At 41.9% G+C, this 26,456-nt stretch overlaps 1 protein-coding gene across 5 annotated transcripts in view; it reads left to right on the plus strand.

The window, feature by feature from the left end:
• The window catches only part of SFSWAP (splicing factor SWAP), a 78,709-nt gene that overhangs the window by 42,721 nt on the left and 9,532 nt on the right, over nucleotides 1–26,456 (plus strand). For all 5 annotated transcript variants that reach the window (XM_015889811.3, XM_007438110.4, XM_007438111.4 and 2 more), the window contains exons 13-15: nucleotides 4,029–4,219; nucleotides 17,445–17,716; nucleotides 22,823–22,948. In XM_015889811.3, coding sequence (XP_015745297.2) covers nucleotides 4,029–4,219; nucleotides 17,445–17,716; nucleotides 22,823–22,948 — 589 coding nt within the window. The remainder of the gene's footprint in view (nucleotides 1–4,028; nucleotides 4,220–17,444; nucleotides 17,717–22,822; nucleotides 22,949–26,456) is intronic.

The raw sequence follows: 26,456 nt of genomic DNA on the forward strand, positions 1-26,456 counted from the left end.
AAGGTTGATTTTGAGATGCTATGAAAAGACTTCTCCACGAAGTACAAACATATGATTATTAATAAAAATCATGAATCCATTTGCAAATAGAATTATTCATTAAAAAAAAAATCCTACAGAAAGTCTTGGAAGGCAGGGGGAAAGTATCAGGTTCCAGAGACACAGTAATTACTGCTCAATAAATTATTTCGTGTCTGCAGGTAAAAGGGAGACATGGAACGCTGAATTCCAGGGGAAATATTTTCCCTCTCTAGTATTCTGAAACTAGGCAATATTTTAAAATACTGTTTACAAATCTTGATAAAGCCCTTTTTAATATCCTTCCAAAGATGAACACCAGCCACTAAAGCAATGCCATTTCATTTGTAAAATATCAATGAAATGTGAAGCCTGCTGGGAAATTAGACAAGGGAGAGATCACTAACTTTTAAAATGCTCAGATTCAGGTTCTTTTTAAACCTGTCATCAATCCAGGACATGTGAACGTGTGCCCCAAATTGAAATCTGGAAATTAAAATATACAGAATATCCTTCTGATTAAGGACTGCTGCACACATGAAGCCTAAGGTGTGAAATGAGGAAAATAATAGCCTGGGTGGGCAGGATTTCTTTCAACTGCATGGCCCTTTAGAGTTCAGATTCTTACAAGTTTTTGATGTTAGCACCAGGGTTCCGGAAAGGCATCATTCACAGGACCCTGGACACTTGCTACTAAGGTGTGCTGAACTACCAATCCTTTTCCATTGGCTGTGCTGGCTGGGACTTGTAGTTTAACAACATCTGATGGACCACAGGTTCTCCATCTCTGGTCTGGCCTTTCTGTCTCTTTACTCAAGCCTTTAGTTCCCCTAATACATTTACTCCTGATTGAGGCAGACAACTTGATTGTATTGCTTTTACGTTCCATTTCTTATTATCTGTAGCTTCTTCATATTGTTGCAACCCATACTTGTAACCGTATAATAGTATTAAATAATACACCATTCACGGTTTCCAATATTTGCCCTGTGTGCATATAAATAAACGGTGGACGCTGATCAGGCAATCTTAGATGAGCTTTTTGAAAATCCTGGATGCTACCATTTGCGCTGGGCTATAGCTCCCATCCTACACAGTCAACCCTTTCCTGTGGATGATGGATATTGTAGCGTTCATGTGAATTCAAGAGGAAGGGAAGCTCCGAAAATCTCTGATTTGGTTTCCAAACAGGAGAAAGAACTTCCTTCTCATGTAAGAAGATGTGATTGCATGGGCTCTTAAAGTTGGCAGAATTGCAGCCCTCTCAGTGGATAAATGAATTTGTGTCACCCCCCACCTCCTGCCCAGTCGTTCATGGCTTCCAAAGGGGTCCTGACCCCCAATTTGAGTACCCCTGCATTATGAGAAATCCCATGGCTCCAGTGGTTAAGCAAATCTAGAACTCTCTACCGGAGCCAGAACCTTTTATGCAAAAACAGGGAAACGGCTAAAAAGGGTAATGAATTGTCAGAAGATGCATAACCTATACAAGAAGCCTGAATTTATTTAAGCCACGGATATTTTATATGTGTGGGTGTATTCAGAAGGGCTTATTTCATCAGGGCAGGGCAGCGCTTATCCATTGCAGTGCGCCGTTAATTAATGATGACTTACAGCTTCACCCAAGTAATGCTTCAGAGTCAGGGGCAGAAGTCTGAATTGCTGGTCTCTGCTCGAAAGCCTGGAAAGGAAAAATAGAGAGATGCAACAGGCGAGTTTTTCCTCCGAGAACTCTACTGCCTGACTTCTGGCGGATCTTCCCTGCGTTTTTCCTCCATTTTGCTCAAAATCCTGCCGCGCTAATGGTGAGGCTTTGGAGTTCTCAGGACCCCACGCTCACTCCTCCACGAGGCGCTCTGAGTGATTTTGGCCTCGTTCACTTCTCTGTCTGCACTTAAGACTTTGGAGAGCGCCATTGCCCGGTGTAATCAATGTTTTTTTCTCAGCGCTTTGAGCAAGCTGCGCTAAGAGAAGCATTCATAGCATCACATGGCTTAAACACCCATCTTGCAAGCTTGGGATAGTCACGCGGGCCTGCACACCCTGTTCTAATTAGCACAGTTAGTGACAGTGAAAGGGGTTGAGCGTGCAACTACTGTACACTCGCATCCTAACCTCCCTTTGCAACCCTGTGTCTCCATCCCTTGGTTCTAGTGTAGCGTTGGAAAATGGCTGTGTTAGCAGAAAGCATTTCCATGGTAATTGCACCCTATGTGGAAGAAGCAGAGAAGCTCCTCAGAATAAGAAATAATTAGCAAGACAAGTTGCAGGCAACAGTGACAGACAGAATGTTTAACTTGGTCCAGAAACGGGTCCTCATGCCGTTGCTTTCCCACCCCTCCTCTCCGTGCTCTAATTAATCCTCCCCTGTTTTGTATTACATTTAAATTTCCTTTAACCTTGAGTCTCTGGTGTGGCGTTGCAGGTGGCGGCATTGTCTGCCTTCTGTTTTGTTCACCGAGCGTTGCTTTAACGGCCAGAGTTCAGTTCTTTGAATTATTGCAAGACAAAAGACAATTATGCTCCATCTCTAGCTTCTGGGGGTGGCGGGGGGGGGGGCAACTCTGGATGGAAGCCCGAAAAAGGTAGGCAGTAGATCAGGAACTGCCATGTTGCAAACCTCTGTGCCCAGCCTAAATCTTGGTTCCCCCCGTGCTATCTGTTGCCTTTTGCTGCCTTACTCCTTTGTCAGTGACCAGGATCTAATTGGCAAGGTGGTTTTCCAACCCGCTCCAGCTTGCTCTGCCCTTGGGTGACCTTCTGAGAAGGACTCTGCTTTTCAAAGGCTCGTCCAGGCCTTTTTTAAAGCGATTTCCGTAGCTGTATTAGGAGCTCCGTCTCAGAGCCCTGGTGCAGCTTCAGAAGGTCGCCCTAGTCATAGCATCTGGATGTCTCTGCACAGCTGGATATCTCTGTTCAGGAATAACTAAGCCTCCATAAATGCGCCTAATGCTGTTTCTGCAGGAGTGGAGGGAGCAGGGGTTCCTTTGCGACTTCCGAGTAAGAATGAGCATCGTTTTTATTTCTAGGGGTATCAGACAAGCGTTATGGGAGCGTTAATGTTTAGTTTTGGCTTGGTTTTCGAGAGCGTTGACTCCCAGTGCCATGGAAACTGGGTGTTTTTGTATGTTGATGACAGTTCTGGATAGATGTGCGTACGACTGCTGTGCTTTTCTGGGTTTTTTGAGCCTTTTTTCATCCCCCAGTAAAAAAAACTTAATTTGGCACCCCCCAGTTTTGACACTGGCCCTACCCACGGCTGGAAAGCAGCCCCAAATTCAGCCTGCTAGTGAAATGCAACCTTTCTCCAGATGAAGTTCAGCCACTCGTTTGAAAAAGTTTCCCGCCCCAGCATACACAGCCCTGAATCATATGGACCGTTGGTTTCACGTGATTTAAGAAAGCTTGCCCCATTTGCAGTCTTACTGAATCAATGCCCCTTTTCACAGTTTTTCCTCTAGGCCAGTGTTTTTCAAATTTGGCAGCTTTAAGATGCTGGCTGAGGAATTCTGGGATTTGAAGTCCACACATCTTAACACTCTAGGCCCTCTCTCCCATAACTTCTTTAATGGAAGAAACTTTTCTTTGAACACCTGATAACCTTTGCTCTTTCCCATTCTCAGAATGTACAAAAGCCTCATCTTTTTCCATTTTCTCATACCCCTTTGTTCTTAATCAGATCCTTTGTTAATCTTGCCTGGCTAATGAAAAGTCGTCTTTCAAAAATCCCTGCTGCTTGATTTTTTTTTTTTTAAACAGCAGTTACAGTACTTTCCGCTTGGTTTTTTTTTTATAACTTTTGTTCTGCCTCTAGTGTATTTTTAAGGTGTTCTTTCAAAGCGTCTATAAAAGGCCATATAACATTTGGGTGTTTTTTTAAAGATCGCACGGGCGCCTGAATTTCAGACGATACCGATAACGCAGCTTGGAGTAAGAAACGCGGGGTCTCACGGTGCCTTAAGTTAAATGGCTGCCTTCTCTTCTCTTCCACCCTCTCCCCCCCATCCCAGCAAAACAGAAATTAGAAGATAGGTTGGCAGCTGCAGCAAGAGAAAAATTGGCCCAAGCTTCTAAGGAATCGAAAGAGAAACAGCTTCAAGCGGAGCGAAAAAGAAAAGCGGCCCTCTTCTTGCAAAACCTGAAGAACCCACTGGCGGACATGGAAGTCGAAAAAATGGAAGAAAGCGCCTTTAATATAGAGGTGAGCAAAGGAGATGCAGTTTGGACTACGGTGCACAGAGTCTGTTTTGGAGGTGGGCAGGGAGGGGGTACATGGGAGAGCCACAAGGGCTGCTGAAAATATTAGTGCTTCCCGGGATTGAATAAGGGGGGAAGAAATGGGGGGGGGGGAATGATCTAAACTGAATGGCGCGTTGATCTCTGGTTCTTCAGGGATAAAAGACATAGTGATAAATTGACTTCTCCGAAGTCAAGCAAAGGGCCATTTTTCGTATCGGCTAAACTAAGGGAGAAGAATGCTAAGATTTGCATTTCTAATAAAAGCATGCATTATTTGCATTTCCCAAACATGTCCGTGAACTGGAGTATAATTATCTCTCCAGATACACCATATTTTTCAAGGAAAAGTATTGTGTTGGGGGAGGCATACGCCAACACAGTTGTTGAGAATGCTCACCTATTGGAGAAATTGCTTGCAGTATTCGAGTATATTAGGAGAAATCCATCTGTACATACACAAATGTGTTTATGCCACATGAAGTGAAGATTCCCCCCCCCCTTCTGGGGTTATTAAGGGTTACTTAAGATGTGGTAGGTAAGGTGGTGCTAATTGAAAAGTTACAAGCATCCTTCTGTAAAAGCTTTAAACATCGGATGATTTCTCCACATCTTCTTCCGTCCTCCTGGCTTCATGTAGATTTTAAGATCTGGATTTTTTTTTTCATTAGAGGTCAAGCATTTAAGGCAAAATGGAAGTTAAATGCAGGCTTTGGGAATGAACAGTGGGGCTAATACTATATTTTGAACAAGACTAAGGGTGCCTTTAGCCCTCCGCATGTACCGTGTGAGAAGTAGTTTGAAAACCTAAGGCAATAAATTCACTTTGCTAACTGCATCTACCTTAATTTCAGTTGAGGCTGTGCATTAGAACCGATGGAGGCATCTGGCTTTTGTTTTATTAATGCTTTTATCCACCTTGCTTGTTTAGAAGAGAGTGGATCTGCCAGTACTTGGAGTCTGAGGCAGGGGAAAAAAAACAAAACCTCTGAGGGATACTGTGTTGCCTGGAGCAACCTAAGAACTAGGATTCTGAAAATAATTGTCCCCCGAGAGTTGAGAACCTGGTTTGCTAGAGCTAACGTGGCTCCTGAAAATGAGTTTGGGACATCAAAACCAGGGCAGAGGGAAGTCAAATTAAATTCCTAAGGAACAAAACCATATTGTGCTTGATCTTTGGCTAGCAGCAGCTGTCCAAGTGTTCTCATTAGAAAAAAATAGTCTGTATTGAGAGAATAAGATTTTTTCCCCCCTGTCAGGGGTGAACAGGGTCATCCCAGAAGCCCTAGAGGAGCAGGTGGTTCTTTGGCTCTTCCTATCTATTTATTTAATCATCCCTGCATGCAGTTGAGAGCTGGCAGAGAAGTTGGCATTTTGCAAAGCGCCAACCCAGAGAAAACATTTGCCTCCGTGACTATAATGGGAACGCTTCGGAAGTAGTGTGGGGGAGATCCTTGTAGGCACAGATTCTCCTGGAACAAGCTGGGAGCTTGCTGGTTTCCAAGCTACTGTAACCAAGTGGTCCTGTGTTAGAACAATAAGTACCCCTCTCTTTATCTCATATCATGTGCCCAGTCAACTATTCCAGATCTAACATAAGACATCGAACATTTCTGATCCCTGTTAAATTTCCCAGGGAGGGATACTTTACAAAGCCTTAATTTCAACTCCCCTTAAAGTTAAGGTCAACATACCTCCAAAATACCCATCCCCTTAGAGCAGCCTCCCCCACGGAAAGCCCCATGGATGTTTTAACCTCCAACTCCAAGCAGCCTCAGCCAGCCTCAGAATTGCTTAAGGATGAATAGAGTTGGAATCCAAGAATGATTTACATTGGGCTGGGATGCCTCAGAGAACACTAGCAGATATTTCTAGTTTTCATCAGATGGTTTCTGTTTCCTACCCCGGAAAAGTCATCTAACCTGTGGATATTTTGATCATTTCATCCCCTTTGGCAAGCCAACTTAGCAATAATTAAACAAACTCTTTGGGAGAGAAAAACGGGTTGTCATTAAACTGGTAAATATTTTTGTGAATGTTCATAATCACAGATTCTTGGGCTGGTTTCCTGTTGTTTCTTGAGCCAAAGGCACAGGCTGTACTGAGGTCTGTGACCTGACATATAAAACAGCAAGGTTGTGTGAAAGGCAGGACCATTCACCTTGGATACCGTTTGGAAAGGTAGCTTAGAAATCATTTCAATCTTGACTACACTCGATTTAACTACAAACTTTAAACTGTAGGCATGTTTTGTATTGATAAGGAAATAAGCACCTTACCATCTTTTGTATCTTTCTTGTCTTTAAACTAAATTGCTCTGCAAGCTTTGGCAGGGATTCCCATAAAACTGTTGGACAGGTTATCAGGCTAGAATTGCTGTTGCAAAGCTGAAGCTGAGGTCTCCTAGAATCTAGTTATAGGAGATTGGTTTCAGCCTTCTACGAGTCTCTTAGTTTTGCCCCAAAACTTAAGAATTACAACGGTAACTCTTGGAGCAACTCTTGGAGCTCAGCATAATGTGTGAACCCAGCCAGTTGTGGTTTATTCAGCAAACTGTGTTTAAGTAGAGCATGGCTTGATCATGATATGTGAATCCTACCATTATATGCATATAGTGTATGGTAGTTTTGGGTACAACATTTTCTGTCCCTCAATTTCAGGGAAAGTTTTCACAGCCCTGACCCTCCTGATTATTTTATCTTGTTCTTCCTCTTGTTCTGATTGATTAATTAATTAATTATTTATTTATTTATTTATTGTTTTTTGTTTTTTCTTTTCTTCCATGTTTTGGTGGTGGTTTTGATCTTGGTGCCAAGGTCTTGTCTTTTTTCAGTGTTCTCCCCCCATGTAGAAAACACTGTGACTTCCAACACATCTTTGGGTAATGACATCTTGAGCAAACTCAGTCAAAGGATCATAAATTCTCCATCACCAGAGAGAATAAACATTATCTTAGCAAGAATATGATATGTAGGGGATTCACTGCTGGAAGATCTGTATTACATCCCTCTGTTTCACTGTAATGAAGACAGAGCTATATCTAAAACCTAGGTTTTTCTGGGACGGGAAATTCAATTCAATTAAAATTTCCATCACGTCTTTGTAAGCTCATGAAAGTACATCGGCTTAGGGATTGAACTATAAATCAGAGGCCAGTGACTTAAATTTAAGACATCCACTTTCCATGTCAGCTTTACATATGCAGGATAGACGCAAGAGCACCCTATTGTATATGTTTGCTTTTCGGATAGAAACAGGCAATGTGCCATAGGTATTTTTGAGTGAAATGCTTTAAAAAAAAAACCCTCTATATTCCTAGCTTAATTCCAAATAATCAGACCCTGTTAGATGTTGTGTCAAGTTGGCTACTTAAATGGAAACTTCTGCAGATAAGAAAATGGTAGGTTTCTCTATAGGCAACTATGTAGAAAGAATATTTAGTGATAGTAGAATAATATAGTGTTTTAACATAGGCAAATGAAGAGATCAGTTCCTTGTGGCTGAGTTGTTGGTTAGATTCTCTGCTTCCTTGTAAACTCTGCCATCATTGCCATAATTCAGGATTGGATAAGCTAGTGAAGAGTATGCAGACACACCCAATGCAGACATTGTGTCATTTCCAGGATCTCATGTTTGCATTCTTGCCTGAAATCTCAGTTATTCAGGTCAATTCTCCCCACTTCTCCCCCCCCCCACACAAAAAAGCTTGCAGTATTTTCATTTAGGCCATCCCTGGATGAATGGTTTATTTTGTTTTTTCCCTTCCCTGTCATTTTTTAAATGAAAATGTTTTATATAAACCCCTTTGAGATCAACATGGAAGCATTTAAAGTGAATGTTAGCTATTGAAAAAAATGAGCATATATTAGAATGTCTTCTGTATGAAAATGTTGGAAATGCTATTACCATCTCTTCACCTACTCCTTCATTTTCCTGGTACCCTTCTGTTTCTCACCAGGTATCTCACTAAGTCTGTTCCTCCAGTCCCAGAGTAGAACTGAAAGCATAGAAGACAAAATCTCTTTTCTCCAGTTCTCACCTCAGTCATGTGAAAAACTGCTTGTATTCTGTGAGTGTCCACCATTCTACCTTAAGTTACCCTGGAGGATGGATCCTCTACTAGATGGTAGCAGGGAGTTGGAAGACCCTCATTATCCTCCAGAGTGAAGGAAAGAACTGGAAAGAGAAGTGAGGGCAGAAGGTAGACAGTGTAGTCTCCTATTCAGTCAGTAGGGTAGAGCAGAAAATGGAAAGAGGTTCATACATTCCATGTTTACCCATTTGAGGATATTGCCTGTCTGGAAACCAGGCTGTTTGTGACAGTTGCAGCTAGACTGGAACCCAAGGGCTTAAAAAATGTGGTTTGAGGGTACATGTAGCCCACCCCTACCTGAGTCTACGGGTGGGTTGAATTACTAATCTAGAGATAGCTTCCAGGGTAGGAATGAAGCTCCTTCAGGTGGTTCTTGAGAAATATTCCTGTACTCCCCATGAATTGAGGCTTCAGAAACATTTGGTGCTTAGGCTAAAAATAACTGGAATTGTATGTAAATGAGTCTTCTTTGTTTTAAATCTCGTCTAATAGCTTTTGTGTTTTTAATAGCACTCTTTGTGATTATTAACAAGCACTTGGAAATGCAGATTTTAAAAGACAATGAATATCTTTAATTGCTCCCAAGCAACAATTCTTGTAATTTACGTTGGGTGGTGTGAATGACATGTTAAATTGTATATTATTAGCCACTAACAAATTTCAAGGTTCCCTGTCACCACCACCACCCTACCCTTGCCTCTTTGTTTCATTTAAAAGTATTTTGAGAGCTTATTCTTTGAGTTGAGCAGATCTTCAGGTTTGATTGTTTTATTATTGTTGGTTGTCTAAATGACTGTGACGTATCTGATGATGTTAAGGATTAGAAAGGTGAAAGTGCATCTTGCTTAAATGAATTTATGACAGCGAAAGAGCCTAACCCATCTTGTTTTGGAGGTGGGTCTAGCTTTGAAAATGGAGAGGAAACTTCTTCTGGGCAAAATAGTATTTGCAGCTCTGAAACAGTGGCCTTTAGAATGACATTTAAAGTAGACCAAGACATCTGATCTTCACATCCATCAAATTTTGCTTGGCGGAATCTTTGAAGCCTTCATTGCAAGCCCTGTTCTAAGAAAGGTGGACCTGGACTTGCTCATCCTCTAAAGCAGGTTCTTGATGAGACAACCTCAGCATAGACAATCTAGTGTGTGTGTCTTCTCCACATAAAAGATAATGAGAGGAGACATGCAGGGAGAACAAGATAACTGAGGTTAGAATACAGGGAAGCTGGTGAACCTCACACATTGATGACGGACTTTTTTTCCGGAATGTATTTTCTAGACATCTTAAAACCTGAAGACGATAGCTTTGGAATACGGTTATAAAACGCTATTCAGCAATCATGAACAGTAGGCTGTGAATAGCTAAGAAGGGACTAGATTCACATATCTAAGCTATATTGTGGGGCTTTTTTGGTTTGGGCCTAGCGTGTTGTATGAACTCTGCCATGGTATGTTGTACAAACTTAGTGTGCAGAAATCCACATTAGTAGCTGCCATCATGCTGAGGCTGTTTTGAAAACATGCCCCCAAACAGTTGCTTTGTTGTTGCTTTGTTATCCTAGCGTTGTTGTGGTTGTTCTTGAGATTCATTATAGCTGTCCCACTTCAAAAGACTTTACCTTTGCATGGTAGGAAGCAATCCTGCTCTAGAATCAGGGTTCGCCAAGGCTTTGATGTTTCTCGTCATTAGAAGCGTAGCTCTGTTTATCGCCCAAGTTTATACCCTTCCCAACTTTGGGGTACTGCATTTATCCACCTTCTTCCTTTGCATTTTCTAATATGCTAATAGGCTGTCACAGTAACCCTGATTTGCTACAGGTTTATAAATGTTAGTAAGCACTTATCCAGCTTTGGATCCGAGGGTTTAGCTTGCAGTTTCCATTTGCCATATATCAACAAGGCTGGTCAATATCTAGACCACAGTAAATGGTTTCTGCACATAATAGAAGATGGAACAGAGCCTGCATAAAGGAGGGATAATCGACATTCAGAGGGAGAGAATTGATTACATAAATGCCTGTAAGAACTCAAGAAAGACCTGCTCAAATACCTCTTAGCAAGCATTAACTCAGAGAGCTCCAAGCCGAAGCATGGAGCGGCTTTGGACCTTATCACCCCTTGCTTTATTTTATCCCCTTTCTAGTTTATGCTTTTCATTATTCTTCCTAAGATAACTTTCCATTTATCTTTGTTGCTAAATCTTGACTGGCAGCTTGAGGCGTACTCTTTCCTCAAGTCAGAAGCCTTTTCTTTTTTTCCTTGCTGATATCTCTGCAACGTCTTTGCTTTTCAGCCTGGCCCTCACTCCTTTTTAATGTGTTGTTTCTACATTTGTTTCCATCCCCACCGTATATATAGCAGAGAACCTCCAGTTCCTTTAGGGGTGCTGTTTCAGAGTCTTTCCTGTGGACAGGGAGATGACTAATGTATTGAGTGGGGTGCGTGTAAATGTACTCACTTGTTCATGCACACATCCATCGCATCATCAAAATCCATTGAAAAAGAAGACCAAGCCAAGTGCTCATGACCCAGGCAGAGTGGTAGTTTGTGTGAATTCAGCCATCCTAGAGCGTGTGTTCCCTACACAGCTGAAAATAATGCTGATTAATCTTTGCAGCGTTTTCTCTCCTTTGCACCCACCAATGGACAGTTGGGGATTTGCAAGAAGAATCAGAGCAATCACTTTGATTCCTGACATTTGACTGTAATGCTGATCTTGTGGGTAGGGTTGATCCAAACCAGCTCTATGTCTGCGGTGTCATGGCAAGTTAAAGCTTGGATCTCTACCGCCACTAGAATTATCTGCAGAACCCGACAACAAACCGGCTTATTTCTTTATCTGTGGCATGCACATTCTGCCTTTCCCCTGGGGGCCCAGGGCAAGGTGTGTGACCTGTGTGTGTGTGATTGACCCAGACATCTCCTGAACTTGTGATCAAGTAGAGACTTGAACCTGCTTCTCCCCCATTCAAGTCAACTCTATGTAGACTACGACCATTTTTTTTCTCCCTGCTCTGCCGTTTTCTAGCTCCCGATCATCAAATGCGCGAAAGGAACACCGGTGACAAATACATGGGAAAAATAAAGAAACGAAACTTACGGCATTTAATGCTCCTTGAAGGAGAGCTAGCATTGTTTGCGTTTGAATGGTGCAGAGTACTACTACGCCTTCAAACAAAATATTGATTCCCTTGACACAGCTGATAAAAATGTTTTTGTGCTCTAGCTTTTGACATTTTAAGGACCCCTTGCCTGAAACTCTTTATTTCCAAAGCAAGTTCTGGTGGCTTTTTTTTTTTTTTTTTTTGCTATAGCTGCATTTTTATTACTGTTATCAACCGGCTTTTTCTGCCTCTGCCCAGAATAAATTTAAATGAGATTGGTTGGTTTGTTTTTTACCTAGAAACTTCAGATGGTGGCAGGCATTTTTGTTGTTTCTTAGCTGTTGCTTTTATTTTTATTTTTATTTTTATTTCATTGTTTGCCTTTTGTATCGTTTATCTTTTGTGATCTTGCTATAAAAATTAAAGAAAATCAATTCATTAAATGTTAAAAACCATTCTTAAGCTGCTTTAACTCTGAGTTATTACCACCCTGTGAGATCTTAGCTCTTAAGAAGTAAAATACTGACCAAAGTCTGCCAAAGATTTAGGGCTGTGAAAAATGAATGGCTGGGTAAGTATAGCTCTTGTTTCAAATACAGGTTGGCTGGTTCCTTTTGTCACCAGAACCGATGAAAGTAGCAAGAGAGACAGACAGTTCAGCTTTTCAGAGAACCTGTTTCTTCTGAACGACTTGCCACTTAAACTCAGAAGTTGGGAAGAGGGGCTGGTGACCATATAGCATGACCATCTCCTGGATTGTCACCATGAAAAGCCAAGCTCTGTCACTGAAAACCACCTAAATCCACAATAGAGCCAAGTGCTGCTTAATGGAAAATTTCTTCTTCTGTGACAGATAGAAAGACATAGTTTCCTAGTGGAACTTTACCCAACTAATGCATGTGTTCAGTACAGGGCAAGTCCCTCTGTTCCTCTGAAGGGATAAGTTGATTGAATTCATTTCTGCATTTTGATTAGACAAAAGCCTCTGATTTTCTAAGTGCCGCTCTTCGACACTGTGTGTGTTACTTGCAGTTTCTAAAACAAGTGCAATTGTGTAAGAGATTCCTAATATGTGAAGATAGATAAATAGGTTTCCTGTAATGTCTGAATGCAATTTGTTCTAATATTACATTCTACTACATTCATGTGGAGGTTCTTATTTTTTTCTCCCTGTAAGGGTTTAAAAAAAAAAAAATGTTTGTCAACTTTAGTATCTATTTTATCTAGTAGCATGCTTCCATATTGCCACCTTTGTCAGGTTCTCAAAGCTAGGGGTTATAATTATATACTCCTCTAGTTGTTCAGCATGATATATTTCTCAAATCCTGCTCCTTTGGATTAGTATAGAGCAGTGTTTCTCAACCTTAGCAACTTTAAGATGTGTGGACTTCTTTAAGATGGCTGGCAGGGGAATTCTGGGAGTTGAAGTCCACACATCTTAAAGTTGATACGGTTGAGAAACACTGGTATAGAGCTTTGCCCGGGATATTAAAATGGGGACTTTCTCTGAAGATCAAATTAAGATATTTGCAAGACAACCAAATTGTGAGTGCTAAAATTGCTGCCCTGCAGATGGATGTTTTACAACTCCCAGCATTTCTGCAACTTGACAGCTCTACCACCACAACTTATTTTTGCAGATGGTAGAAATAAACTTCCCTTGCATCTCCTTTTTTTTTCCCCCCTCTCCCCCAAACATCTTATCCTCTCTTTGCCCTGACATGTCTCTTGTGCATTTCTGTCTTCTACACTTCAGCAAACATTTTGGCGTTTTAATTAGAGCTTTTCTGCTCCCCTGGCAGATGTCTCAGCACTGGGGACCCGCTTTGATTTTATCCTACCCTTTCTTGAGATTCTGCTGTGAAACTTCAGAAAATGCTGTTCAGAAAAAGGGTCAGGTTTTTTTGGCTTCTTTTCATGCATTGAATACCTCAACTGCTTTATCTCTGCTTCCAATTTTTGCCGACTTCTGTCCTTTCAGGTTTCCAATATCTTTTTTGGGCTGACCAACTGTCATGCTCATTTCTTCTTTCTTTTTTAGGAAGAATTCTTCTTCTTGCAATACTGAAGGGACTCAGCAGCAAATATTACTGATGCTAATGCCTCCGTTTAGAAACAAGAACCTCATATCTTAGTAAATAAACAATTATTGTTTGTTCAGGCATTCAATTTGCTATGCCATTGCTTCCCTACCTTTCAGGATTAATTTATTGTGTCTTTCTCCCACCCACAAAATATAAATAGCACTATCTAGAATCCAGAGTTTCACATAGTGAGTTCCATGATCACAGAAGTCCTTTAAATAGGCTATGAGGGTCTAATGTGTGTCGGAAAAAAAAATCGATCGGCGTTCCTAAAGTATTAGGAATTAAACAATCCACTCCAAGATTTTCAACCAACTTGCTCGGTCGGACATCCTCCTCACTAATCCTAATGTTGAAAGGCCGCAGATGTGAACGGCTGATTGCTGCAAGTCAGTACCAGCTGATTCGTTCAAAGGCACGTACCGTTTTGGCCGTCCTTTGTGGATGAAAAGTCCGCAACTCCGCTTGTCCCAATCAGTTGCAGGAATTGGTGATGCAACAGAATGTTCCAGTTGCTGGGGCCAGAAGGCCATGATTTCAGCTCCCCTGCAGCTCTGTCCAAATGTTTTTGGCCTGCTTCTGAAGGGAAAGCCACCGTGTTCTAGTAGAGATCCATTTTGTTTTGCCTTGATAGCTACTTTGATTTGGGCAAAGAGGCTATGTAGCCACTGGTAATTACAACCCTTAGAAGTCTGCTGTACCTTATTTAAGGATCCCTCTCCAAGAGAAATTATTGATTAGCTAATCTTTCACATACCACCTATGAGGACTTCCAGAGTAGCATTCTGCAGGCAGCTACTTCTGCTTGTATATCTATTTCTGCCTGCATTTATCCATGCAGTCATGTTTGCAACGGTTGTTTGGGCTCCCCAACTTGGTTTGATGGACACCTCTGTGCCTTTGGACCTCCTCCTAAGACCCAGTTTGCTTCATGCTCTGTTTCACCCTTTCTACTTTTTTCTGCCACACCACCAGAGCTGCCTTGATGTCAATGGGCAAATCTCCCCAAACCATGAATCCAAATTACAGATGTGGCTGCCTCTTGCAATGCCAGGCGTGCCCCCCTATCCAAAGAGCTTGGAGACCCTTGCTTTATTCTAATAACCTAAAAAAGCAGAATACAAATATATGAAACAGATATGCCTCCTCCTTATTGTATTCATGTTTCTTTTCACTTGGATGCAAGCTGACTTTCTTGTTTGCTATATTTACTGCATGTTGGTTTAGGATTCTGGCTTCTGCGATCCAGTTTGCTGTGGTTTCTTGGTTCAGGTGTAGTGAGAAGAGATGAACCTTCACGCACACAGGAAATGTTTAATCACAGCTATGTGCAATAAAGACGGAAGGGACTATCTGAGGATGGGATGTGCTGGCTAGCAAATGTTGGCAAAAGCACCCATTAAATGCTTCTAAAGCAGGGGTGGAGAGCCAGTTTGGTGTAGTGGTTAAAGGCACCAGGCTAGAAACCAGGAGACCCTGAGTTGTAGTTCCACCTTAGGCACAAAGGCAGCTGGATGACCTTGAGCTACTCCCTCTCTCTCAACCCTAGGAAGGAGGCAATGGCAAGCCGCTTCTGAAATCTTGCCAAAGAAACTGCAGAGATTTGTCCAGGCAGTCACCAGGAGTCAGTGCTGTCTCGAAGGCACCAGAAAATAAAATAAATAAATCAGGGCTTATATTTACACAACTTACCTAATCTGATTACTGAATTCATGCCTGTTCTAGGTTCACAGGTTTGTTGAACCATCAAGAGAGCAAACAAGGTGGCTTGGAACAGCCTGAAAACAAATCTGAAACGAAGGTTATCAGGTGGTGCAAACAGTCCTAGTTGAGCTAGCTGACCCATGAACAGAAGTGCATGTGCATTCATGACATTGACTCTTCTTTGGAAGAGGTATTTTTAAATTTTTCATGAACGTGGCGATCTACTAAAATAAACTCTGAAAAGGCAGCTAAACTTAGAAGCATTCGATACATCCAGCAATTATCCTGTGCTCTTAGAACGTCAAGGAATGCCATCTCTTATTAATCCTTCCAGTTGGAGGTCACGCAGGGCTGAAGGTGTAGTGATGGTGGTATTTCAGCCTAATTGTGAAGTCTTTCCAAGTCACAGTTAAAGAACTAGAAATTGGATGTTGGCTTTGAAGTTCTGATGTCAACAGTGATAGGAATTTTCAGATCCAGCGGAAGTTAGGTTTAGAAATGTATTTCCATTGGTGCTTCAAATGCATATTGAAAAATACAAACTGAGGATGTAACAAATGCAAATAAGATCAGTATTTATATCCTGTACTTAGTTGCAAACCATGGTTGGGTGCCCACTGGTTGTACTCACATAGCCCTCCTAACCAGCTCAGTTGGAAATCGAGCTGCTGCGTTCACACAACGTGCTTACTAATTTTAACCTTGGTTAAGGTTTGGGTTTGGATTTTTGTGTCCAAGCATGTTATGTGAACCCATTTCTTCCTTTAAGTTTGTGATTTAATGTACTGAATGTATCAAGAAAAAGTGTTAATTTAATAATCAGGTTAAGCATGTTGTATGAACCCAAGCAGCATATATAGTGGTCTTAAGATCAGTTGTTTAGCTTCAAAAACTTGGTAGTCAGCCTGCCTTTAGCCAGAAATAATTTGTAAGGGTTTTTGAATCCATAGCAAGACAAATGTTGTTGGACTTGATGTGAAATAGTATTTCTTGGTTTCACTGAACATCAAAGGATCTCTGCCTGCAGATAGAGAGAAAGGATTACAGGTTAATAGAGACTCCATCTTCAATCCTGGGCATTTCTAGATAGGGCTCCAAAAGGCTTCTTGAAATCTTGGCAAGCTTTTGCCAGAAATTTAAATAATATTAAACTAGATGAGTCAGTAATTCAGCTTTATGTGCCTTTTCAGGCAGATATGCTCACTATATATATTGCTTTCTGCAAAAATTGGAAAACTAACAAATATCACCTTTTCTCTTCAACCTTCCCCTACCCCCTTCCAACAAATGTTCAAAAACGTATTACATTTTCACCTGTCCAGGGTTTTATGCTTTTTGCCCATCCAAATGTGAACACCAAAAAAATAATAATAATTTTGCAGTCAGAGTCGAAAAACTTGTCCAGACTTCTCTGAATATGAAATCCTTTAGATGGCCAAGGAATTGCTGCTGAATATATATCCGCTGCTTGTGAAAATTAGGGAGTCATCCAGGTGTCTCATCAAAACAGGCCTGTAAAAAAGAGATGATCTCTTTTTATCAGATCAGGACTTGTCCTGTGAAAGATGGCTCAAAGTTTCTTATGCCTTAAGCTTGCAAGTAAGGAGAAGTGTCCAGTCTGAGACCCATTGTTAGAAGAAGAGGACATAAGAATATAAGCAGTGCCCTGCTGGATCGGACCCCTGGCCCATCTAGTCCAGCGGTCTGTTCTCCCAGTGGCCAACCGAGTGCATAAGGAAGCCCACGAGTTTCCCAGCAGTTGGCCTTCAGAGGCAGTCACCGTGCCATCAAGGCTAGGGGCCATTGATCCCCAGGACTTCTATGAATTGGTCCAACCCTTTTTTGGAGCCAGCCAAGGTAGTACACCTCATAGCAAATTCCGAAGTTGAATTACATAGGTTTTTTTTTTTAATCCTTTTGTGTGTCCTGATTCTTTGAGGATTCAATTTTATTGGGGTAAGCAAAGTAGAATAACAAGAGATTTTTCTGTCACGTGGCACTCAATAACATTCAGCTGATATCTGTAGCAAATCAGTTCTAATTCTCAAAACAGGTATGGGAGGATAATTTCTTTTTACAAAAGGGAGACTGAAACCCATTGTTTGCCAGAAAGCTATTTGTTGATGGATATGGGTGTTGATCTTCTAACAGGACTTTCCTAGTGTACTCTGAATCCCAAACTAACCGTTTGCTGCCTTCCTTTCAGACGGTCAGCAATATCCCATGTGCTCTGTTGACCGGCATCCGGACATTGCCAGTCTTAGAAGCAAAGGTATCTGAAAGGCCTTCAAGCAAATGCAGAGATCCCCCCAGAGAAGAAGAAAAAGAGAAGAAGAAAAAGAAGCACAAGAAAAGATCCAGATCCAGATCCCAGTCTCCTCCTTCCAAGTACCACTCATCCTCCAAGGCCAGGTCTCGATCACATTCGAAAGCCAAGCACTCGCTTCCCACAGCCTACAGAACAGTCCGGCATTCCAGGTGGGCATGTCTAACTCTCAGAAGGCTTGAAAGCTCTTTGACGTCCTGCTGCGTCCTGCTGCGCGGTTCCTTCCTGCTGCCACGTTGTATTTTTAGCAGCTCCACATTAAGCGCGCGATGCGCTTTCTAAAAGTGACATGTTTAGAGCAAAGAAGGCTTTCGTTTTCGGAGCGTTTGCCCAGCTTCGGAACCAAAAATAGGTTGCAGGTTGCTGGAGCCAATTAAGGGTGCAGACAGCTTCTTGTCAGATGCCAGGAGCAAAAGATGCCATTTTATAAACGTTGCCAAAGCCACCGTGAGCTTGACATGCAGCATCAGACAGTTAATGCACCTTCTTCACCCCCCTTTATGACGTGAGATTGTACTATAAGACTAAGGTATAGTTTTGGGGAAGTTTACTGAAATGATATGAAGGTCTTTTCAGCATTTAGAAAATCCGTATTGAAGGTTTTTTGAAAGCTAAAGTTTGGGAGATTTTTTTAAAAAAAATAAGGGCTGGGGTAAATTTGTTGGCATATTTATTTTAGGAAAATGTAAAAAAATGTATTTAGACAAGTCATTTAAGTTTAGGAGATTGGGATAGGAAACTTTTCTTTGAAAGCTGTCCCCCCCCCCCAAAAAAGCCAAGTCTTGTATGTTCTTGTTAATAATCATATGGCTTCTTCACTCTGTTTGTTCAATTACTGTCTCTGCTCCCCCAAAGCCTAGCCCTAGAGACAGAGGGGGCCTCAGCCTAACTGAATCTGAGGATTAAATTAAGTTTTAGATTGGAAGGGACATCTGACAACCTTCATACTTGCCATGGTTAGCTTCATGATAGAGGAAGCGCAGTGGAGAAATAAACACTTGCTTTGTTTTTAGCAGTCCATGTTAAGGGAAGGAGCCTGTTATGCTGGGAAAGCACACGCTTTTCCCTGCAGGCCTCAGCTTGGATCCCTGGATGAAAGAGAAAACACAAATGATGGAGAGGAGAGAGTTCTGTTTCAGCCCCTTTCCATCCTTAGGCTGAAAAGAGAGACATTCAAACCTTGGCTAAGGGGAATTCAGATTTAGCGGCACGTAGAGGCTTTAGATGGCTTTTGACAGGATGACATTCCTCCGAAAATGGCTTGAGGTATACTGCGGGGGCTTGACAGCGCTTCAGTGTCTTAACTGCAAATTTCTCAAGCTCGAGGCTCCATCATGATAAACCAGTTTATTATATTTTGATTCCTTCCTCCCCCATTAACCAAAGTTCTTTGACCCAAGCACTATCAGGTCAGAGCTATGGGAGGGCAGGCAGAATGTCCAGGGGCCCATATTGATGCACGCTCTTGATTCCCTAAATAGAGCTAGGCAAGACTTTAGGGTAGCCTGATGCTAAATGGGAGGGGGAGAGAGCTTTTCCCAGGGTGCATCCCCCGATTTCTGAGGGACTGAGCACTGGTCTGATCTGTAAATCAGCCCATGATTCCAGCCCCTGCAATCAGTCCTATAACTAGGCTAACAGACCAATGCCATATAGGTCAGGACTACTTTTATTGTAACAGCTGTAGCAACAGAACCTTGCAAGTCTGAATGTGCTTCCCCCTCCCTCCCTTTATCTTCAGGTGAACTAGGGAGGGGCTTGCCTGAGATGCTTATTCGGATTACAGTTCTGCCCCGGACTCAGACTTCTTTTATCTGACAGTTTTCTTGGTAACAGCTCTTCCTCCTGTCCTTCAAGCCCATTCCCTGGGCCCTCTACAAATATTCTAAGGATGAACTTTTTCAGTGGAAACGTTGAATTTCCCTGTGAAATTTCTTCTGGGTCGCAGATCTGAATTAGTAGTAGAGAATGGCTCAGCCTCAGAGACGTAGCCAATTAGGTTTCATTCTGTACCTCCGTGTGTTAAAGGGCACACATTTCTTTGCTGGAATATTAAGAACAATACACCAGTTATTTGTTGGTTTTGTAGTAGAAAAAATACAGATTAACTCCCAACCCAGTTCTTTGTCCTTATTAGTTTCCTAGATTCACCTTTCCCATTGCCTGATAGCTCATAGGAGAGCTGTTTTAGCTACATTTATATATTTGGGTCACCTTTTGCTCATCAGAGTTCAGAACCTGATTTCATGAAATTTCCCAGGGGGTCTTAAAATCCCGGGTTAAATACTGACCCCAAGAAAGGGTCAGCAGTGCAGCACTTTAGCAGCTGGGCAAAGTCAGTCTTGGAGGGCTTCTGCGATGCTCTGGTTAAGATGTTTCGAATTTCACCGTGCTTGCACCAGTATCTACACATGAGTAAAATGTCCTTCAAGCCAGGATCAACTCCCAGTGATTACATGGAGACATCTGCTTTTATTTTCTCAGCAGAAGTACAGAAGTAGTCTGCTAATTGCCTTCTCTGTGGCTGTTTTTCCACTTCCCAATCTAATCTAAAGCTCTGGCCCTACTTCGTTTTTTGAAACCAGCCACGGTCATCTACGTATGTCACACCTAAGGACCGCATTAATTGCAGCCAAAGAGGAGGTGAATTCTTTTACCTTTCCGCAAACATACAGCATTGCAGATTGGAGGGGAGGATGGTGCAAAGAAATGCAATTAGACCGCAAATCACCTAATGGTTTAATAGTAAAGATTTTACAACGGAGATCCTCAAACTATCCCTCTTGAAAGTCTCAATCATATTCAAGCCTCCCCCAAAGTAAGTGTTATGTGGATCACTTGTAAGTGTGTGCTTTGTGCTGCTTTTGATAGGGGAGGTAGATTAGACAAATCATACGTCTGCATTTCAGTTGAACCTAAAATTTCATTTTGCCTGAATTGCTTTCCATGTAAGAGGTTAGTTGCTAAACCACCTACTCTGTTTACCCAGCTAATGATCTGTATGTAGTAATTAGCATGAGAAGGCATCATTAAAGATTTAAATTGTAAGATTAGCTGATTGTCATAAGCAAACTTTGCATGTTCATGGCCTCCATTTCGAAGAGTCAATAGTGCTAATTCTCAAAATGTTTTTTTCCTTGATGAGAGAGACAAGAATGAATGTTCCGCATAACTTCAAAACCAGTTCCTTTCTCCCGGGCAGAATCTTTTGCATAGATACTGCTCCTTAAGATGGAAAGTGATTAGCAACTCAAATGGGTATTAACCTAGTTTAAAGAAGTTAAAGTCCTTATAAATAGTCCTCCTGGTCTCAAACAACGATCCATGGTTTGCATTTTTTAAAAATAAGCCTACGTATTAATGGCAGTAACCCTTCCCTGTTTAACACAATTGATTTTTTTTTAAAATAGCCACATCTGTACAGGGAAACAGGCTTTAGCTGAATATTTGCAAATATTATGTATATATGGAAATATATACCTTATATTTGCAAATATTCAAAGCGAATGCCTTTTCTCTTCCTTATTGTCTGAACTTTTGTAGGCTGAAATCCTTACCTGCTTTCCTTAAACTTCCACAACAGTTGAGGGACTTGGACCCTTTCGGGAACCCTAATTGCCCCAAGGAGCCCATATTAGAGAAACAAGACCAAGCAAAACCAAAAAAAAAAATTCTGAATGTGAAGTGTGTGCCTCCATATGTCACCGACTCCCACAATCCACAGGGACATTGAGCATGGCATCATGGCTGGGCGGTTCATCAGTGAGAGCCGCAGCAGAGCGCAAGGATTCTCAGGCAGCCTCCACGGCGCAAAGATATGATTGCCAGAGCTCTTTAGAGAGAGGTCCTGGTAAACTGTCACGGTGTCTGACCAACTTCCAGCTTCTGTCCTCTGTTTTTTCTCTTTTTTTTTTAATATATATATATATATATTAGTATTGTTCCTCTTACTGCTACTCTATTATTATTGCCTTCATCCTTTTGTAAAGTCCTGGGGAATATAAGATTTCCAAGAGACCCTACAATCAGATCTGCCCTGCACAATATAACACCTTTGAGTGTGTAACGGTTTACACTCTCCCTTCTGCTTCACAGTAGCTCGGCTTTGGACAGCCCAGGCCCAATGTGAGCAAGCATGCTTTGGAGTTGAAGCTTGGCCTGAAAATTCAAGCTAGTGTAGTATATCAACCCTAGAGGAAGCAAGGGGGTGCCCTTGTTATGATGCTGTAGCTTGAACGTTCCTCTTTGACCCTAGCTCTGAAATTAACGTTTCACAGGTATTTCTTTAGCTGTCACCACTCCAGACTTGTCTTCTTTTTTCTTTTCTTTTTCTTTTTCTTTTTTCCTTTTTAAAAGGAAGGGTGAGAAATGATCTCTAACCTAAAGCATTTTGTGGATTAGGGTGGCCAGAAATTATTGAGTTGTTGTACTCGGTGAGTGAGGCATAAAGGAGTGAATCCAAGGATGGCAAAATGGGAAGGGTAGCTGAAGCTAATCTTATGTTTTGAAAAATGAAACTAGCTGCAAAACAGACTCCAGTAGAAGGGAGACCTTGTTCTCCCCCTCCTTGACTATGTGAATTCATGCTGGGAAGTACATGCACAAGACTAGTCATTGCTATGTAAATCTTAAGAGCGCTTCTAAGGATCTCTGATATTAAACAGCTTCAAAAATCACTGCCTTTCTTTCTCTCTGACAAGCTCTAACCACTCTTAGTAGGTTGCAAGGCTGGCTAAGGTCAACATTTCCAGTGGTGTCACAAGCAGACTTAGGGTTTTGTCAGCTCCCTGTCACGTCTCCCTTTCCTGGTTGCCTCCACCTTCATAGGAGGGGTTTTGTGTTGTGCAGCTTGCCCTACAAAATAAAATTGACCTTCTTTGGAAGATGCTAACGTCAGTTCTCACATGATCATTAGGCATCTGGATGTGGGAAATCAGTCAATCTGCATCCTGTCTTTTAAGCACTTAAAGACAGAACCGTTGTTTTGGGGTTCAAAAACAGTAAGTCAGGAAAAGGAATGGATAAAGCATCCTCAGGGAGTTAACAATCACTCCCACATGCTATGTGCTTGGTGGTCTTGTTTTTTTACAAAAACATTTACAGTGTAACAAACACACATGTTATCCTTTTACTTATTTGCTGGAATTTGTACTTGTCTTTTCTCTTTGATAATCAAGGCAGTGTGCCCCTATCATGAAATGTAGAGGTCATCAAAACCTTTCCAGGATGAACTTAATTTTCTCCCATCTCCTATTCAGGTCTCGCTCAAGATCGCCAAGAAGACGGGTGCACACACCTGAAAGACATCGAGAAGAGAGGAACGTCCCGACTGCCTATCGTGTGAGCAACAGCCCAGGCATCAGCAGAAGACGTACCCGTTCCAGGTACACAGCATGCTCGCAGAATAGCTGGGTACTCCGGAGGGGAACACTGAGGTCTTCTGTCTTTAGTTGGCTTTGTCCAGCTCTCTTGAAATGTCTGACCCCTTTGCTCCATTCAGAATTTTCTACAGTGACTTTCAGTTTGTTTTAAAATTGCTGGAATGAACTTAAAAGCTCAGTATGCAAGTTAAACCCATGAGTTCTTTCCCACTGGCCCTCTTCCTCACTGTAGGGGGAACAGGGAATGGGCTTGAAGGACAGGAGGAAAAACCACTTCCAAGGCAAGTCAGATAAGAGGGGCTTGAGCCCAGATCAAGAATGCAGTTTGAGAAAACATCTTAGACAACTTCTTCTGAAGTTCACCTGAAGATAAAGGGAGGGAACCAGCAAAGGCACCAACATTTGGAACAGGAGCTTCTTGGTTTTCTAGTATTTTGATCAGGAACATCTCCCTCTGGGTAGACTGGAAAAGTAACTCCTCTAATTTTGCTGAAAACATTTGCAGTGATTCCACAGTGTGTTTCAAAAGTGCTCTGGGTAGAAGGCAGGAACAACAGCAAGCCGTAAGACTTTTTCTTTCAATATCTTGAGTAAAGTGCATCTGCCCCTATGTGGGTAGGATATTGTCTGTCATATTCCCCGCCTTATCCGTTGGTTTTTAAAATACAGGTAGTCCTCATTTAGCAACTACAGTTGGGAATGGTAACTCGGTCATTAAGTGAAGCAGTTGCTAAGTGAAACCACGACTGTGCTTATGATCTTCAGCTTTCCTTTGGTTTGCAGACCTGCGGTGGTCATAAATGCGAGGATCAGTCGCAAAGTTACTTTTTCATGTTCGTGTTCACTGTCATAACTGTGAATGGTCACTAAATGAGGCACTCACTAAATGAGGACTAACTCGTTTTAAAAAGGAGCCCAGACATCGTTTGGGATGCTTTCTGCATCAGCCCTACTAAAGCAGCTAGAGAAAACCCCATCTTCCTTTCCTAGGTTTTGTAGAAGATTCAGTGCCTCCTTTTCACGTTAAAGATGAGCAACCCTGTGGGTTAATTAATTAGTCTGCGGTGCTGCAACCCTGATTCCAAAAGGAGTAAAATGGGAAGATTTATTTTGATTATGTTTTTGCCATCCCTTCAGTACATGCTTCTGGGCACGGATCCCAATTTGTTAATAATTGCAAATATAAAACGGCGAGAAGGCGAAGGAGACAATGCTCCTAGACTAAGACCGGAGTCCAAAAGAGTGATATATAGAAAATACCAGAAGTGAGGTTGGAAGCCTTTCAGCATTTTTATGGCTCAAATTATTCTCTGATTTAGGAGGCTTTTGTTATGAGGAATGCAAACAGCATAGATAGAGAAGAGCTCTCCCAAAGAAAGTGATGTTTATGGTATAAGGCAGTCCCATCCATCTCCATTCCCTGGGGCTTTAAAATATGCTGCGTGGGTTTCCTGCACATGCTGTCCTTACATCCTACCTGCTGTACGGAGAATGCATACACCGTTTGCATCCATCATTTTATAAAGGTGGTGAGATACGTGCTGGAGATCTTAATGCCTGCCCAACATAGTGTCCTCCCAAGGTGCATATGCTCAGCCAGAAGTTAGAATCGCTGTGGCACAAAAACGAAGAATTCTTAATTAAGAGGACCAGTTCCTATCCTCAGAATTCTTCTCTCGTTGACTTTGCCCATTGTGGAACCTCCGATGGCCATCCAGGGCAGAGCCTGTTCCCAGGAAGAGCCTTCAGTCTTAGGTAGAGTATCACCTCAACATGGCTATCTCTGAAGGCCTACAGAGGAGGCCTCCCTTGAGAGCTCAAGACTTCTTTGCTTGCCTGTAAATTCTGAGCATGCAACTCTAAAATGGGATGACATTAACAGCGCATCGTGCTTTTGGTATTTGATGTGAGAAGGGAGCCAGATTTGAGTGATATGTGAGCTAGCATAATATCTATTTATCAAGACTCGGTACCTTGTTTCTTTAGTGCAACGGACGCAGAGCTGCGTTCGGGGTTGTCTGCAGAGGGCATGGAGGTCCTACTATAAATCAAGCTGTGCTGAATTTCCCCTGCCCCCACCCCGGCCTGTCTAGAAGCAAGAATTAGAGTACATTAAAAACAAGCTTCCATGTTACAGAATATCTCCCCCCTCCCCAGCATGAAAAGAATAGATGGGAAGAACTAATGAATTTTTCACAGTTAACCCCAACCGATGCTGCAATCAGATCCATGTATGCCTCAATCTGAGTGCTTCATGTCCAAGCTGATTTTGGGTTAGAAGCAGAGTTCATCTTCCTTTCCCTCAGTCTTTTCTGTGCCTGGAACTGGTTTCCTTATTTATTTATCCAATTTATATCCCATCTTCATTTTTTACAAGGGGAGTGTATAGTGCTCCCCTTATTTTCCCTGCCACAACCGCTGTGAGGTGTGTTGGGCTGAGGAAGAGAGTGACTGGCCCAAATTCACCCATGCTTAAGGGAGGACTAAAACTCACAGCCTCCCTGTTTCTAGTCCAGCATCTTCACTCCTATGCCCTACTGGCTCTGTTCTACAAGGTTACCCACCTGCATAAACGTTACCTGTCATCCCAGCCCTTCCTTGACTCCTTCTTGAAGTCCACATGGGATCCTTACTTGATATGCTATGCGTAGTCCTCAAAAGCTATCTCCAGTGCAGAATGTCTTCATGAGCTTCCTTGATCTCCTTTTTTTAAGATCAAAATCCGCCCACTGAAGTTCTTTGCTGCTCCCCCGTCCTTCATAACACATGGGATGCAAAACATAGCTCAGTGTTCTTTTTTTATTATTATTATTGGACCAAATGATGGCTTTAAAAAAAGAAAGAGCTAAGGCTCTGAAATGATAATCCTCAGGTTATTGAATTTTATTTCCTTGGCTCTATATTTCTTGCTTTGTGCAGCTTACATGTCTATAAATATTTAGAAGTTTAACTTCTCAAGGTCCTTGACGTCATAGCTTTAACACTGGTCAATATCGCTCTTTTTGACAGTATTATCCCTCACACTTTTTAAGGCAAAACACATCAGTGCTATATGTACTTCAGCTATTCAGTTGTGGCCTAAATCACTCCCTGCTTGTAATTTATTATGGAGTTTTGCTGCAAACACATTTTTCATTGTAATCGTGAGGGTCTGTGACCATGGTTTAACTAGGATAGAAAAGTCAGTGATAACCACATTCAGGTTAGTCTCTTTTTTCTGTAATTGATTTAAATTTCCTAGTGATTCTCACTGAGGCAAATTAAAATTGATAGCTAAACATTGTTTTTCTTTTTCTTTTCTTGTTTTATTTCTTTTCCCTTGTTTTTCTGCACGACCTCCCAGTATACTCAACAGCCTTCTTTTCTCTGTTAACAAAAATAGGAACTTTTTTCTTTTACTTTGAAACTTTTTTTTTAAATTGAGAGCAGGGTTTTTTCCACACTCCCCCCCCCCCCCCCGCCATACTAGCATTCATTTTAATTTTCCTCCAACCGAACATTTTCACAGCCC

Source organism: Python bivittatus, unplaced genomic scaffold (assembly GCF_059951505.1).
Source record: "Python bivittatus isolate LINGU-HERP-01145 unplaced genomic scaffold, Pbiv_v1 ctg000100_np1212, whole genome shotgun sequence".
Classification (NCBI taxonomy): Eukaryota; Metazoa; Chordata; class Lepidosauria; order Squamata; family Pythonidae; genus Python; species Python bivittatus.